This window comes from Hypanus sabinus, chromosome 7 (assembly GCF_030144855.1).
Source record: "Hypanus sabinus isolate sHypSab1 chromosome 7, sHypSab1.hap1, whole genome shotgun sequence".
NCBI classification, from domain to species: domain Eukaryota; kingdom Metazoa; phylum Chordata; class Chondrichthyes; order Myliobatiformes; family Dasyatidae; genus Hypanus; species Hypanus sabinus.
The window spans coordinates 173118300-173135360 of record NC_082712.1 but is presented as its reverse complement, the minus strand read 5'-3'; the positions used below and the strand labels follow the sequence as shown (position 1 = coordinate 173135360).

Sequence of the window (17061 nt, the reverse complement as noted above, 5' to 3'; positions counted from 1 at the left end):
ACTGGCTCCTTTATAGAGAGGCCATTTGGTCCATCATGTTAAACCTCTCCACTTCTGCCAACCGAAGTGCTATTTAGCTTAATCTCAAGACATAGATATAATAAGACAGGGATTCAAAATTAGGCTATTTGGTCAATTCAAGTCTGCTTCACCATTCTTTAAAGCTGATTTATTTTCATTACCTTTGAGTGAAAGTGATTATCCTCAAATATTCTGAAGCATTTCCAGCAATTATCTTAAATATACAGTATGTCTCTGGTTACTGTCTCTGTCAAATGAAACAAGTTCTTCCTGGTTACCAAGAAAGTGGATGAAGGCAAGGCAGTGGATGTTGTCTACATGGACTTTGACGAAGTCCCACATGGGAGGCTGATCAAGAAGGTTCCGTCTCTCAGAATTCAGGATGTGGTAGTAAATTGGGTTAGACATTGGCTTTGTGGAAAAAGCCGGAGAGTGGTAGGAGAGGGGTGCCTCTTTGACTAGTGGCCTGCCACAGGAATCAGTGCTGGATCCTTTGTTGGTTGTCATCTATATCAATGATCTGGATGATAATGTGGTTAACTGGATCAGCAAATTTATGGATGACACCAAGACCAGGCGTGTAGTGGGCAGTGAGGAAGGCTATCATGGCTTGCCGAAGGATCTGCCTCAGCTGGAAAAATGGGCTGAAAATGGTAAATGGAATCCAATGCAGACAAATGCGAAGTGTTGCACTTCGGTAGGACCAATCAGGTCAGTCTTACACAGTGAACGGTAGAGCAGTGAGGAGTGTGGTAGAGCAATGGGATCTGGGAATGCAGGTCCATAATTTGTTGAAAGTGGCATCTCAGTTACATAGGGTCATAAAGAAAGCTTTTGGTGCATTGACCTTCATAAATCAATGTATTGAGTACAGGAAATAGGATGCAATGTTAAAGTTGTATAAAATGTTGGTGAGGCATAATTTGGAGTACTGTGTGCAGTTTTGGTCACCTACCTGCAGGAAAGATGTAAACAAGATTGAAAGAGTGCAGAGGAAACATATAAGGATGTTGCCAGGTCTGAAGGACCTACCTGAGTTATAAAGAAAGATTGAGTAGGTTAGGACTGTATTCTTTAGAAGATAGAAGACTGATAACAGATTTCATAGAGGTATACAAAATGATGAGGGCTATAGATTGGGTAAATGCAAGCAGGCATTTTACCCTGAGGTTGGGAGGGTTTACAACCAGAAGTCATGGGATAAGGGTGAAAGGTGAAAAGTTTAAGGAGAACATTAGTGTAAACTCCTTCACTCTGAGGGTTGTGAGAGTGTAGAATTGGTTGCCAGCACAAGCGGTGCACACAAAGTTGATTTCAATGTTTAAGAGCAATTTGGATAGGTAAATTGGAGTACTGTCTCCATTTCTGGTCGCCTCACTATTGGAAGGATGTGGAAGCATTGGAAAGGGTACAGAGGAGATTTACCAGGATGCTGCCTGGTTTAGAGAGTATGCATTATGATCAGAGATTAAGGGAGCTAGGTCTTTACTCTTTGGAGAGAAGGAGGATGAGAGGAGACATGATGGAGGTATACAAGATATTGAGGAATAGATAGAGTGGACAGCCAGAGCCTGTTCCCCAGGTCACCACTGCTCAATACAAGAGGACATGGCTTTAAGGTAAGGGGTGGGAAGTTCAAGGGGGATATTAGAGGAAGGTGTTTTACTCAGAGAGTGGTCGGTGTGTAGAATGCACTGCCTGAGTCAGTGGTGGAGGCAGATACACTAGTGAAGTTTAAGAGACTACTAGACAGGTATATGGAGTAATTTAAGGTGGGGGGATATATGGGAGGCAGGGTTTAAGGGTCAGTACAACATTGTGGGCTGAAGGGCCTGTACTGTGCTGTAGTATTCTATGTTCTATGTAAATGGATAACAGGGGCATTGAGGGCTATGATCCTGATGCAGGTTGATCGGAGTAGGCAGCTTAAATGGTTTTTGCATGGACTAGATGGGCCGAAGGGTCCATTTCTGTGCTGTATTTCTCTCTGACTCTATGACTGTATCTCAGCCTTTCATCAGAGAACAATAGATCTGTTACAGCCCAGAACCAGACACCATTCAGCCCAGCAATTCTGTGTATGTTCTGAGTTGTGCTGGTTCCGCCACTGTCTGTAAGGAATTGGTATATTCTCCCTGTGCCTGCATCGGTTTCCTCGGGTGCTCCAATTTCCTCCCATGCTCCAAAGATGTACAGGTTGGAAGGTTAATTGGCCATTGTATTTGTCCCATGGTTAGGCTAGGGTTAAATCGGGAAATTGCAGAGCAGTACAGCTCATGGGGCCCGAAGGGTCTGTTCCACGCTGTATCTTAATAAATAAATACAGTAATCTCGCTTTTTCCATGATCTTGCAAATTCAACTCTCTCAGCTGCAAGCTCCAATTTTCTTTTGAATTAGACAGTTTATTTCATTTAAAGATACAGCACAATAACAGGCCCTTCTGGCCCAATGAGCCCACGCTGCCAACTACACCCATATAACCAATTCACCTATTAACCCGTTTCTGTCTTCGGAATGTAGGAGGAAACTGGAGCACCCGGAGGAAACCCACATAGTAATGGGGAGAATGTACAAACTCCTCACAGACAGCGTCACAATTGAACCACTGCACTACCACGTTGCACAGTTTCAGTTTACGTTGAAGGGTTTTCCATCTGAAATACAATCCCTCTCCGTCTCCCCCCTCTCTCTCCAACACTGACTGATCTGTTCTCAGTTCAGATTTTCGGCATCTGTGTTTTTATTCCTTTTGAGGAGCTAACTGAATTAGATTCCATTTTCTTCTTAAGCAGTTAATTCCAGATCCCAACTATTCTTGAACTAAAAAAAAATCTCCCCTCCATCTTTTACCCCTTCCTTTATATCTGTGTCCCTTGGTCCTGTAACCATCAACTAATGAGAATAGTGTCTCTCTATTGACCTTCTCTAATCCCATCAAAACTTCCATCTTATCTCCTCTTCACCTTCAATGAGATCATCCTCACCTTCTCCAATCTAAGCTTTTGGCTGAAATCCATACTTTCTGGAACTATAGGACATTAGGTCCATCAATTGTACTCCACCATTCAATCTTGGCTGATTTATTTTCCCTCTCAACCACATTCCCCCACCTTCTCCCCATAACCTTTGACACCTTGACTAATCAAGAACCTATCAAGTCCCACTTTAAAAATACCCAGTGACTTGACCTCCACACCTGTCTGTGGCAATGAATTCCGCAGATTCACCACTTTCTGGCTGAAGAAATTCCTCCTCAGCTCTATCCTAATGGGACATTCTTGTATTCTGAAGATGTGCCCTCTGTCTCCCACCATTGGAAAAATCCTCTCCATGTCTATCTAGGCCTTTCAATATTTATTATGTTTCCATAAGATCTTCAGACATTCTTCTGAACTCCAGTGAGCCCAATGCATGTATTAACCCTTTCATTTCCAGGATATTTTCTCATAAACCTCTTCAAGACCCTCTCCAAAGACAGCATTTGATTTCTTAGATATGGGGCCCAAAGCCTTTCATAGTACTCAAGTGCAGTCTACCAAATGCTTTATAAAGTCTCAACATCACATCCTTGCTTTTATATTCTAGTCCTCTCAAAGTTAATGCAAACATTCACCATTCTCATAAACCCTCAGTGCATTCTTTCTAGGACCTTCACATCTTTTCTAAAATAAGGTGACCAAAACTGAGGGTGGTGTGGTGTTCTAGTGGCATGGTGTTCCAACGTTAATAACTTCAAAGTTCAACATAAATTTATTATCAAAATGCGTATATATCACTATATATGACCTTGAGGTTCAATTTCTTGCAGGCATTTGTGGTAGAACAATGAAATACAATAGAATCAATGGAAACCTACACATATAGACCAATGTACAATTTAAACATTGGTTCAATTTTTTTTTAAATGTTTAAAATTTAAACAATTCAAACAATTAAAAAGAAAGACTTTTAAAATATACTGTCTGCTGCAAAATTTTTCCTGTGAGTTTTGCCTTAATCCTTGCCCATCTCCTTTTTATTGGCTGAAACAACATTAAATACCAGCACAAGTTAAAGCTGAACGTTACCTTTGTGACTCTGATGTACTTGAAGGGTCCTGTTGCTTCTAGCTGGCTCTCTTTGCAGCCCGTGGCACAGGTGAATGGCACACCTGGCTGCAACTTGGTCATGACATTCCGTCCCCTCAGTGTCCTGGCGCAAGCCAAACAAACCACAGTTCTCTGCTTTGTACTGGGATGAGTGAAGTAGTAACCCTAATTCAGGGGAATAAAATGGGAAACCTATTAACAAACATTCTAACTAACATGACTGAATGAGAACATCTTGCACAAATGACGTATGTGTACAAAGTCCCAATTAGAGCACTGTGCAGATTACCATATTATAGAAACACACACACACAAAATTTGGGAGAAACTCAGCAGGTCAGGCAGCATCTACGGAAGGGAAGAAAGGGTCAGGGTGCCACTGTAGAATAGCAGTTAGCACCACGCTATTACAGTTCGGGACATCAGAGATCGGAATTAAATTCCAACGTCCTTCATAAGCAAAATTGTACGTTCCTTCCCGTGTGCATGTGGGTTTCCTCTGGTTTCCTCCCACAGTCCAAAGATGTACCAGTTAGTAGGCTAACTATTCATTGTAAATGGTCCTGTGATTCGGCTTGGTTGCTGGGTGGTCCATTCAAAGGGCCGGAAGGTCCTGTCCCACACTCTATCTCTAAAAAGTTATATAAAATTGATGCTTCAGGCTGAAACACTTTGTCAATATTCTTCTGGTGAAGTTCAAAGTTCAATGTAAACTTATTATCAGAGGATGTATCTGTCACCATATACAACTCAGAGATTCATTTTCTTGTGGGCATTCATAGTAGAAATGCAACACAAACAAGACTGACAATCAATGTGCAAAAGAAGACAAGCTGTGGAAATACAAAACAAAATCAAATAATTAATAAATTCCCAGGTAGTTAAATAACTATATAATACTTATGAGTTGAAGAATCCTTGAATCTGTGTCCTTAGGTTGTGGAATCAGTTCAGTGCTGAGGGGAGTGAAGAGTGAAGGGTCTCAGCCCAAAATGCCATCTGTTTATTCCTCTCCGCTGATGCTGCCTGACCTTCTGAATTCCTCTAGCTTGTTGTGTGTGTTACTCTGGATTTCCAGCATCTGCAGAATCTCTTGAGTTTATCAAATTCAAAAAGCTGTTCCCGTAAATGACACATTTCACTCTTTACCATCTGACAGAATTGCAATTAGAATATTGTATTTGCATTTAGACTGGACTGAGCAAGCTGGTGTCCTTTCATCCAGTAAACTGGATTAACATCAGCAACGTCAATGTGTAAGAAGTGTTTCCATTTTTAGGTAAGTTTAAAATGAGGAGCCATAAATATAAGACAGACAATAAATCCAGCAAAGAAAATCAGGTAAAATTAATTATCCAAAAAATGAATTGAATGTAAAGCTCACAACCATGGAGCAAAGGCAGAGGGTAAGATAGAGATTTGATGGCAAGTTTGATGGCTGGGGAATAGAAAACAATGCTCCTAAAGTTGAGTGGTTTTGTAAGGGTAGGATATATAACAGCAAAGATCATCTGAACTGAATTCACTCTTTGTCTGCTATACATTTGATCTAAAAATTAACTTAATTGTCACGTATATAGGAAAGGATGAATGGGGTGCCCAGGGAGAAGTAACACCTCTGATGAAGGGGCTTTTTGTGTCTATTCCAGGGCAACTCACTCACCTTTGGTCCCCACCAGACACTCAGCTCTCACCTGCAGCTTCAAGTTGCTGTTCGCAAGCGGCAGCGACCACACCCGGTACACTGTTTCAACAGGTGGGCTAAACCAGGTGGGGATAGCCAGTGGCCTGGTACCTCGGTGAGTTAGGGATTTTCACCCAATTTAGAAAATAGTCCACACATTTATTTCTACTATCGATGTATTTTCCAACATTAGCGTTCACATTCTTGCCTATCCTTCTAACCTGTCTAAGTCCTTCTGCATCCTATCTGTTTCCTCAACAATACCTGCCCCTCCACCAATCTTCGTATCATCTGCAAATTTGGCAACAAAGGCATCTATTCCATCATCTAAATCATTTATGTACAGCATAAAAAGAAGTGGTTCTAAAACCGACCTCTGTGGAATACCACTAGTCACTGGCAGCCAACCAGACAAGGATCCTTTTATTCCCAATCACTGCCTTCTTTCAATCAGCCAATGCTCTAACCATCTTAGTAAATTTCCTGTAATACCACGGGCTCCTAACTTGATAAGCAGCCTCATGTGTGGCACCTTGTCGGAAAGTCCAAATATACAACATCCACTGCATCCCCTTTATCTGTTCTACTTGTAATCTCCTCAAAGAACTCCAACACGTTCATCAGGTAGGAATTCCCCTTAACGAAACCATGCTGATTTTGTCCTATCTTGTCCTGTTTCGCCAAGTACTCCAACACCTCGTTCTTAACAATTGACTCTAATATCTTCCCAACCACTGAAGTTACGCGAACTGGTCTATAATTTCCTTTCTGCTGCCTTCCTCCTTTCTTAAAGATTGGAGTGACATTTGCAATTTTCCAGTCCTCTGGCACCATGCCAGAGTCCAATGATTTCTGAAAGATCAGTTGTAATGCACTACAAACTCTAATACTACCTCTTTCAGAACCCTAGGGTGCAGTTCATCTGGTCCGGGTGACTTAGGTACCTTTAGGTCTTTCAGCTTTTTGAGTACCTTCTCTCTTGTAACAGTAACTGTACCCACTTCTCCTCCTTCACATACAGTTAGTGTCTTACACAGTGAAGACTGATGCAAAATACTCATTTAGTTCATCTGCCATCTCCTTGTTCCCTGTTATTATTCCTCCAGCCTCATTTTCTATCAGTCCTATATCCACTCTCATTTCTCCTTTACTTTTTACATACTTGAAAAAGCTTTTAATATCCACTTTGATATTATTTGCTAGCTTGCTTTAATATTTCATCTTTTCCCTTCTAATGATTCTTTCAGTTGCCCTGTGTAGATTTTTAAAAACTTCTCAGTACTCTATCTTTCCACTAAATTTTGCTTTGTTGTATGCCCTCTCTTTTGTTTTTACACTGGCCTTGACATCCCTTGTCAGGCATGGTTGTACTATTTTACCATTTGAGTTTTTCTTCACTTTTGGAATACACACATCCTGCACCTTCCTCATTTTTCCCAGAAACGCATACCATTGCTGCTCTGTATGTTGACCAACTCCTCTCTCATACCACTGTAATTTCCTTTACTGCACTGAAATACTGCTACATCAGACTTTACATTCTCTATTAAATTTCAAGTTGAACTCAATTATATAGTGATCACTGGTTCCTAATGTTCCTTTTACCTTAAGCACCCTAATCACCTTCAGTTCATTACATAACACCTAATCCAGTATAGCTGATTCCCTAGTAGGCTCAATGACAAACTGCTCTAAAAAGCCATCTTGTAGGCATTCAACAAACTCACTCTCTTGAGATCCATTACCAACCTGATTTTCCCAATTGACCTGCATGTAAAAATCTCCCATGACCACCATAACGTTGCCCTTTTGACAGGCCTTTTCTATTTCCTGTTGTAATCAGTGGCCCACCTCCCAGCACTGTTGGGAGACCTGTATATAACTGCTATCAGGACCCTTTCACCCTTGCAGTTTCTTAACTCAGGAACATGGGCATTCTGTGGGCAGAGATTATTTAGGTTGCGCATTTAATTACTGGACCTGCACAACATGGTGGGCCAATGGCCCTGTTCCTCTGCTGTACTCTTCTATGTTCTGTGGCATGGCCATTGCTCACTAACCCTAACCTGTACGACTTTGAAAGGTGGAAGGAAACCAGAGGGCCTGGAGGAAACCATTCAGTCACGGGCAGGACGGACAAACCGCCTTACAGACAGCAGCTGAAATTGAACCCCGAATAGTGAACACTGTTGCTGCGATAACCGTTTGCTTCACTACCACGCCACCCAAGCAGAGGTAGGTTGATGCACAGTCTTTTTCCCAGAGAAAGGAAATAAAAAAACTAGAAGGGTTTAAGGTGATTCTGTGGTTCTTTATAGCTTAATGAGATGCACACAGCAGATTGGATAAATGTTTGGATTTTATTATTGAACAGGCAAGCAACTGAACTGGGGGCTGGAGTAGGTTACTCAGCTCATTGAACCTGCTCCACCATTTAAAATGAAGACATCAGATCTAATTGTAACTTAGCTCCACATTCCTGGTGATCCACAGGAACTCTTCACCCTCTGAACGGCAGAAATAAACTGAAGCTGAATTCCAGTGAATGCAGATTTAAAGTGGAATCGGTCTCCAAGTATTCATCAAACTGGGAATGCAAGTCAAGCTGAAGATCAGCTTCAATCTATAAAATTATAATGAAGAATGCCTGATGAATCACTTACAGGTTGGTCCGTTTCCTGAGTTCTGCAGATACAGAAGGTGCAGATATTGGCATGGTTTGCTGCTGTGACTTCATTGTCCAAGATAGAAGTAGAAAAAGCACACAGTATTTTCATCTTTGGCTCCCAGGACCATTTCTGATTGGCCGCCCCATTACTGTATTCCTTGTAGATCTGTTTGAGATATTAGATTGCAGTAACATAAATACAGGTAAAGATGATCGCTTATGACTATTTTTACAGAATATAATATTTCAAGATAAAAGGGAATGTTTCTCCTCAGGATACAGTAGGTGTCACTTTGCGAGTGAGTCAGAAGATGGTAGGTTCAAGCTCCATTCCTGAGACTCCATCACTTTGTGAGACTGATATTACAATCGAGTGCTGCTTCATTATCTCTGTGAGCTTTGCTTCACATCAGTCAGATTTATTTATTTAATCATCACATGTGCCACTTGCATTGAAGAATTTTGAACTTAGTAAACACAGGAGATTCTGCAGATGCTGGAAATCTAGAGTAACACACACAAAATGCTGGAGGAACTCAGCAGGTTAGGCAATATCTTTTGAGATGAATAAAAATTTGGCATTTCGGGCCAAGACCCTGATGCCCTGATAAAGGGTCTCAGCCTGAAACATTGGCTCTGTATTCCCCTCTATAGATGCTGAATGACCTACAGAGTTCCTCCAGCATTTTATGTGTGTTTTTGAACTTGAACTTCGAACATCTTGAACTTTATAAGTTCAAGAGCCATGAGGTAATATTGCAGCTCTATAAAACCCTGGTTCAACCACACTTGGAATATTATGTTCAGTTCTGGTGACCATATAAACCATATAACAATCACAACACAGAAACAGGCCATCTCGGCCCTCCTAGTCTATGCCGAACTCTTAATCTCACCTAGTCCCACCTACCTGCACTCAGCCCATAACCCTCCACTCCTTTCCTGTCCATATACCTATCCAATTTTATGTTAAATGACACAACTGAACTGGCCTCTACTACTTCTACAGGAAGCTCATTCCACACAGCTATCACTCTCTGAGTAAAGAAATACCCCCTCGTGTTTCCCTTAAACTTTTGCCCCCTAACTCTCAAATCACATCCTCTCATTTGAATCTCCCCTACTCTCAATGGAGACAGCCTATTCATGTCAACTCTATCTATCCCTCTCAAAATTTTAAATATCTCGATCAAATCCCCCCTCAACCTTCTACGCTCCAATGAATAGAGACCTAACTTGTTCAACCTTTCTCTGTAACTTAAGTGCTGAAACCCAGGTAACATCCTAATAAATCGTCTCTGCACTCTCTCTAATTTATTGATATCTTTCCTATAATTCAGTGACCAGAACTGTACACAATATTCCAAATTTGGCCTTACCAATGCCTTGTACAATTTTAACATTACATCCCAACTTCTGTACTCAATGCTCTGATTTATAAAGGCCAGTGTTCCAAAAGCCTTCTTCACCACCCTATCTACATGAGACTCCATCTTCAGGGAACTATGCACTGTTATTCCTAGATCTCTCTGTTCCATTGCATTCCTCAATGCCCTACCACTTACCCTGTATGTTCTATTTGGATTATCCATCTGCCAACGTTCAGCCCATTCTTCTAACTGGCATAAATCTCCCTGCAAGCTTTGAAAACCCACCTCATTATCCACAACACCTCCTACCTTAGTATCATCGGCATACTTACTAATCCAATTTACCACACCATCATCCAGATCTTTTATGTATATTACAAACAACATTGGGCCCAAAACAGATCCCTGAAGCACCCCGCTAGTCACCAGCCTCCATCCCGATAAACAATTATCCACCACTACTCTCTGGCATCTCCCATCTAGCCACTGTTGAATCCATTTTATTACTCCAACATTAATACCTAACGACTGAACCTTCTTAACTAACCTTCCATGTGGAACTTTGTCAAAGGCCTTGCTGAAGTCCATATAGACTACATCCACTGCCTTACCCTCGTCAACATTCCTCGTAACTTCTTCAAAAAATTCAATAAGGTTTATCAAACATGACCTTCCACGCACAAATCCATGCTGGCTACTAATCAGATCCTGTCTATCCAGATAATTATAAATACTATCTCTAAGAATACTTTCCATTAATTTACCCACCACTGATGTCAAACTGACAGGTCTATAATTGCTAGGCTTACTTCTAGAACCCTTTTTAAACAATGGAACCACATGAGCAATACGCCAATCCTCTGGCACAATCCCCATTTCTAATGACATCTGAAAGATCTCCGTCAGAGCTCCTGCTATCTCTACACAAACTTCCCTCAAGGTCCTGGGGAATATCCTGTCAGGACCCAGAGATTTATCCACTTTTAAATTTCTTAAAAGCGCCAGTACTTCCACCTCTTTAATTGTCATAGGTTTCATAACTTCCTTACTTGTTTCCCACACCTTACACAATTCAATATCCTTCTCCTTAGTGAATACCGAAGAGAAGAAATCGTTCAAAATCTCTCCCATCTCCCTCGGCTCCACACATAGCTGACCACCCTGATTCTCTAAGGGACCAATTTTATCCCTCACTATCCTCTTGCTTTTAATATAACTGTAGAAACCTTTTGGATTTACTTTCACCTTATTTGCCAAACCAACCTCGTATCTTCTTTTAGCTTTTCTAATCTCTTTCTTAAGATTCCTTTTACATTCTTTATATTCCTCGAGCAATTCCTTTACTCCATCCTGCCTATATCTATTGTAGACATCCCTCTTTTTCTGAACGAAGTTTCTATTATCCCTTGAAAACCATGGTGCTTTCAAACCTTTAACCTTTCCTTTCAATCTAACAGGAACATAAAGATTCTGTACCCTCATAATTTCACCCTTAAATGACCTACATTTCTCTATTACATCCTTCCCATAAAACAAGTTGACCCAATCCACTCTCTCTAAATCCCTTCGCATCTCCTCAAAGTTAGCCTTTCTCCAATCAAAAATCTCAACTCTAGGTCCAGTCCTGTCCTTCTCCATAATTATATTGAAGCTAATGCTATTGTGATCACTGGACCTGAAGCGCTCCCCAACACATACATCTGTCAGCTGACCTATCGCATTCCCTAACAGGAGATCCAACACTGCCCCATCTCTAGTCGGTACTTCTATGTATTGTTGCAAAAAACTATCCTGCACATATTTCACAAACTCTAAACCATCCAGCCCTTTTACAGAATGAGCTTCCCAATCTACGTGTGGAAAATTAAAATCTCCCACAATCACCACCTTGTGTTTACTACAAATATCTGCTATCTCCTTACACATTTGCTCTTCCAACTCACGCTCCCCATTAGGTGGCCTATAATACACTCCTATCAGTGTTACTACACCTTTCCCATTCCTCAATTCCACCCAAATAGCCTCCCTAGAGGAGCTCTCTAATCTATCCTTCCAAAGCACCGCCATAAGATTTTCTCGGACAAGCAATGCAACACCTCCTCCTCTAGCCCCTCCTACTCTATCACACCTGAAGCAACTAAATCCAGGAATATTTAGTTGCCAATCACTGGGCCTTTGGCCCTCAGTAGGTAGAAATATTTTGCAAAGATTAGCTTTATTTTTCACATGTACATGGAAACACCCAGGGAAATGCATTGTTTGCATCATTAAATAAGGATTGCGGTCATCGTAGTCAGTAGTCATCATTGTGACATTATTATTGGAAAGATGTCGAAGCTTTATAGAGGGTGCAGAGAAGATTTATCAGGATGCTGCCTTGACTAGAGAACATGCCTTATGAAGATATGTTGAGCAAGCTAGGGCTTTTCTTTTTTGAGCAAAGGAAGATGAGGGATGACTTGATAAAGGTGTGTAAGATAATAAGAGGCATAGATCGAGTGGCTAGCTGGAGACTTTTTCCCATGGTGCAAATGGCTAATATGAGGGAACTGTGCAGTAGAGTAGTGGTTAGCACAACATGTTGAAATACCAATGACTGGGGTTCAATTCCTGCAGCTATCTGTAAGGATGTTATACGTTCTCTCCATGATTGTGTGGGTTTACTCTTGGTGCTCTGGTTTCTTCTCACATTCTAAAGACGTAAGAGGTTAGGGGTAGTAAGTTGTGGACATACTATGTTGGTGCCAGAAGCATGGCAAGAATTGGGAGATGCTCCCAGCACACTCCTTGGACTGACTACGAAGACCGCAATCCTTATTTAATGATGCAAACAATGCATTTCCCTGGGTGTTTCAATGTACATGTGACAAATAAAGCTAATCTTTGCAAAATATTTCTACCTACTGAGGGCCAAAGGCCCAGTTACTATACTGTACTGTTCTATATTCCAATGTTTCATTAGAATTACACAGCTTAGACAAGAATTGATTTGTAAGCAGAAGAATGGAAACATTGCCAACCTGAAGGATAACTGGACGTCCTTGAAACTCCATCACACTCCTGCTATTGCCAGTGTTAATTTGAGGCATTGAGACTGTAAGTACAAGGTCAGGATTCCCCATTAAGTGTAAGGTCCTGTTGATTGACAATGCAAAGTGGTTTAGATGACCTTCAAAGAAAGCCAAGGCTTTAATTTCACAAGAACTTTGAAGAGTTTTAACAAGTCTATTGTATGTACTGGCTAACAGCATGGAGATGCATCCCTACCAAAGGAGATGCCAGACACTCCTTCCCGTTGGTAGCCTGCAGGTCACCCTCGGGCAAGGTGTAGCACCTGCTTATCCCCATGATCAGGGTTACGTGAAACCATGGGAGCAGGTGGTTGATGGTCGTATGAACATCTGGTGCATGTTACAAATCTTGGTTATGTGACCACTGACAACAGGCAGACAATCTCTGAAAAGTATTGATAATGGCTGGGGTCAACTGTCTTGTAGAGACACTGCCCAGATGAAGACAATGGTAAACCACTTCTGAAGAAAAATTTGCCAAGAACAATCATAGTCAGGGAAGGCCATGATCGCCCACATCGTACAACATGGCACAGAATAAATGAACGGATATCTCTGAATTATCGAGACAGTTTGTTCAACATCCTGACCTGTACAGTACAGTAGTGTAGTGATTAGCGCAATGCTACGCTGAGCCAGCTGTAAGAGCGGGGTTCAGTTCCCACCAGTGTCTGTAAGGAGTGTGTACATTCTCCCATGACTGTTGGCTTCCTCCCACATTCTAAAGATGCACAGCTAGGGTTTGTGAGTTGTGGGCATGCCATGATGGTGCTGGAAGAGTGGTGACACTGGTGGGCTGCCCAGCACAATCCATGATGATTTGGTTTAACCTAAATGACGCCTTTCGCTGTACATTTTATGATTTGATCTACATGTGACAAAGCTAATAATAAAAAAATCTTAATCGTAAAATCTGAATTAGCAGAATTTGGGAAGGTGTTTTTGTTGTCAGTCATGCTTTAACTTGAAAATTTCAAAATCAAATGAAAACACACTATGGCAAAATAAGAAACCAGTGTAATGTTTTCCTACTGACAGTAAACCAAAAGGAGGCTGCTGACATGTTGAAGGAAGCCATGAACTCGGTCAGAGAAAAATGACTTTGTTGCTGTTCTAAACACCTGTGGTGTAATGGCAGAAGTAAAAGAACTTACAGATGAACTTACAGCAGAATACCAGGTAAATGAGTGTCCATCGTTTATAAAACCAAAGCAGGGCTTGAATCTCCATCAGTGTGTTTAACCTAGGGTAATTGATTCTCCCCAATGGCCTCTGCATGTGCATGCATCATATTCAAGATGGAAAAATGTACAAAAGTGAATCATGTCCAAAGACTCACATCCATTTAACGATTAGGATCTAAAAGAAGTTCTTGAATGTAGCCTGCAAAAATAATGCACTATGCATTTAAATTTCTATGTCAGGGTGTTTAGGTGCTTTTTTTTTACCTGTTTTCCTCTTTTAATTTCCATTGCTGAAAGACGTCATCAGCTTTCCTCTCCACCAGTATCACCTCCATCCCTGGGTGTGCACTCGTCTCAGGAACTCCCACAACGAGCCAGGGGCAGCTACAGTTGACAATATATCCATCTTGGAACTGAAATTGCTGCTGATGTACTTTTTGTGGTGGTTTAAGAGATTTTATTTGGGGTCTGAGGTGAAAGTTAACCAGATATTAGAACATGTTTTGCTCTGCCTGTCAATAGGATTATGTCTAATCTGATTCCAATTTCCAGCCTGACCCCCTCCCCCACTCCAAAAATACATTACTTTAGGTATAGTCAGCCTTGAATATGTTTAGTGATGCACTCTCTACATCTGTCTGGAAGAGGAAATTCCAGAAGAAGGGAAGTCAAGGGAACACACAACAGTCCTCACTGAGGGACCATCAGAGGAAAGGGTGAGCAGTTTCAAGTTCCTGGGCATCAATATCTCTGAAGATCTATCCTGGGCCTAATTGCAAAGAAGCCACACCAGCAGTCATGTTTACTTGGGAGTTTGAGGAGATTTGGTATGTCACCAAACATTCTAGCAAATTTCTACAGATGTACCATGGAGAGCATTCTGATTGGTAGCATCACTGTCTAGAATGGAGGTTCATTGCACAAAATTGGAAAAAACTGCAGAGGGCTGTAAACTCAGACAGCTCCATCATAGGTACTAACATCCCCACCATCAAGGGCATCTTTAAAAGGCAGCAGCTGCCATTAAGAACCCTCATCAGCCAGAACATGCCCTCTTCTTATTACTATCATCAAGGAGGAGGTACAGGAGCCTGAAGACGCACACTCGAGGTATCTGGAACAGCTTCTTAACTTCCACCATCAGATTTTTGATTGGACAATTAACCCATGAAAAGTACCTCACTATTTTTGCACAACACACACAAAATGCTGGTGGAACACAGCAGGCCAGGCAACATCTATAAGGAGAAGCACTGTCAACGTTTCAGGCTGAGATCCTTCATCAGGACTGAATACGATATTCCTGACAAAGGGTCTCGGCCCAAAACGTTGACAGTGCTTTTCCTTATAGATGCTGCCTGGCCTGCTGTGTTCCACCAGCATTTTGTGTGTGTTGTTTGAATTTCCAGCATCTGCAGATTTCCTTGTGTTTGCTCACTATTTTTGCTCTCGTTTTGCACTGTTTATTTAATTTTACATACATTTATATTTCTCATTTTAATTTATAGCATTTTTATGTACTGGACTGTACTGCTGTTGCCAAACAACAAAGTTCATGACATTTGTCTGTGATATTAAACCTGATTCTGATTCTGAGATTCACTGTTGAGAGGGTGGTTAAGAAGGCATGTGGTATGTTGGACATCATTAGTTGGGGGATTGAATTCGAAAGCCACAATGAAATGCTGCAGCTCCATAAAATCCTAGTTAGACCACACTTGGAATATTGTATTCAGTTCTCATTATAGAGAAGGGCGTGGAAATTTTAGAGGGGGTGCAGAGGAGATTTACCAGGTTGCTGCCAGGATTAGAGAATGTGTCTGATGAGAATAGGTTTAGTGAGAGAAGGAAGATGAGAGATGACTTGATAAAGGTGTACAAGATGATAAATGGCATAGATCAAGTGGACAGCCAGAGACTTTTTCTCAGGATTTTTCCATGTTATAGAATCAATGTGGCAACTTACAAAGACTCCTTAGGCGCACCTAACAAACTGGCTACCTCTAACAGCTAAAAGGACAATTAATGGTATAGCAATAGATCTTGGTGTCGTTAGTCAATATCTTCTGAATAAATAAAAATAATGTTGGGCTTCACCTGTATTTATTGTATTGATTCATGCTTGTATATGACCTCCCATCTTCCTGCTCTGTGACTTCATCATTATCAAATGCTCTTGAATTTCTCTCCCATGGATAAAGTCCTTTGGGAGGCTGAGCATCAAGAATAAGATGTGCCCTGGCATGTGCGTCTCTGAAAAGCAATACAGATAAGCGTGACTGACTAGTTCATGCAAAAGCTCACTTCATCATGGGGCAACATTTCCACCATGGCCTGTAGTGGATCTGAACATAGAACACAGCTCAGGAAAAGGTCTTCTGGCCAACAATATCGTGCTGACCTTGTTGCCATATTAAACTAAACCTATCTGCCTGTGCCTGACCCACATCCTTCCATTCCCTTCAGGATTTTGACCCGAAATACCTTTTCCTCCACAGATACTGCTCAACCAGTTGAGTTCCTCTAACAGGACCAGTCACGCACATGGGGCATTGCCAAAGATCTTACTGAATACCATGTAAATCATTGCCCTCAGCTTTGTCACCACTTCAAAAAAAACCTGTGAAATTAGTCATACGGGATTTACCCTTGACTAAGTCCAAAAGACCACAAGACATTGGAGCAGAATTAGTCCATTCAGCCCATTGAGTCTGCTCCACCATTCCATCATGGCTGATTTATTATCCCTCTCAACCCCATTCTCCTGCCTTCTTCCCATAACCTTTAACAGACTTACTAATCAAGAACCTATCAACTTTCACTTTACATTTACCCAATGACTTGGCTTCCATTGCCTTATGTGACAATGAATTTCACAGATTCACTACCCTCTGACTAAAGAAATTCCTCCTCATCCCTGTTCTAAAGTGATATCCTTGTATTTTAAGGCTGTGCCCTCTGCCTAGACTCCCCA

The 17061-nt window shown here is 41.4% G+C and overlaps 1 protein-coding gene across 9 annotated transcripts in view; it reads right to left on the bottom strand.

Annotated features, from left to right (window-relative positions):
• Nucleotides 1-17061, bottom strand: part of LOC132397404 (doublecortin domain-containing protein 1-like) — a 544514-nt gene that overhangs the window by 87593 nt on the left and 439860 nt on the right. For all 9 annotated transcript variants that reach the window (XM_059976139.1, XM_059976134.1, XM_059976131.1 and 6 more), the window contains 5 exons: nt 16185-16340; nt 14352-14555; nt 12853-12967; nt 8458-8628; nt 4090-4275 (listed from right to left, as the gene is read on the bottom strand). In XM_059976139.1, coding sequence (XP_059832122.1) covers nt 4090-4275; nt 8458-8628; nt 12853-12967; nt 14352-14555; nt 16185-16340 — 832 coding nt within the window. The remainder of the gene's footprint in view (nt 1-4089; nt 4276-8457; nt 8629-12852; nt 12968-14351; nt 14556-16184; nt 16341-17061) is intronic.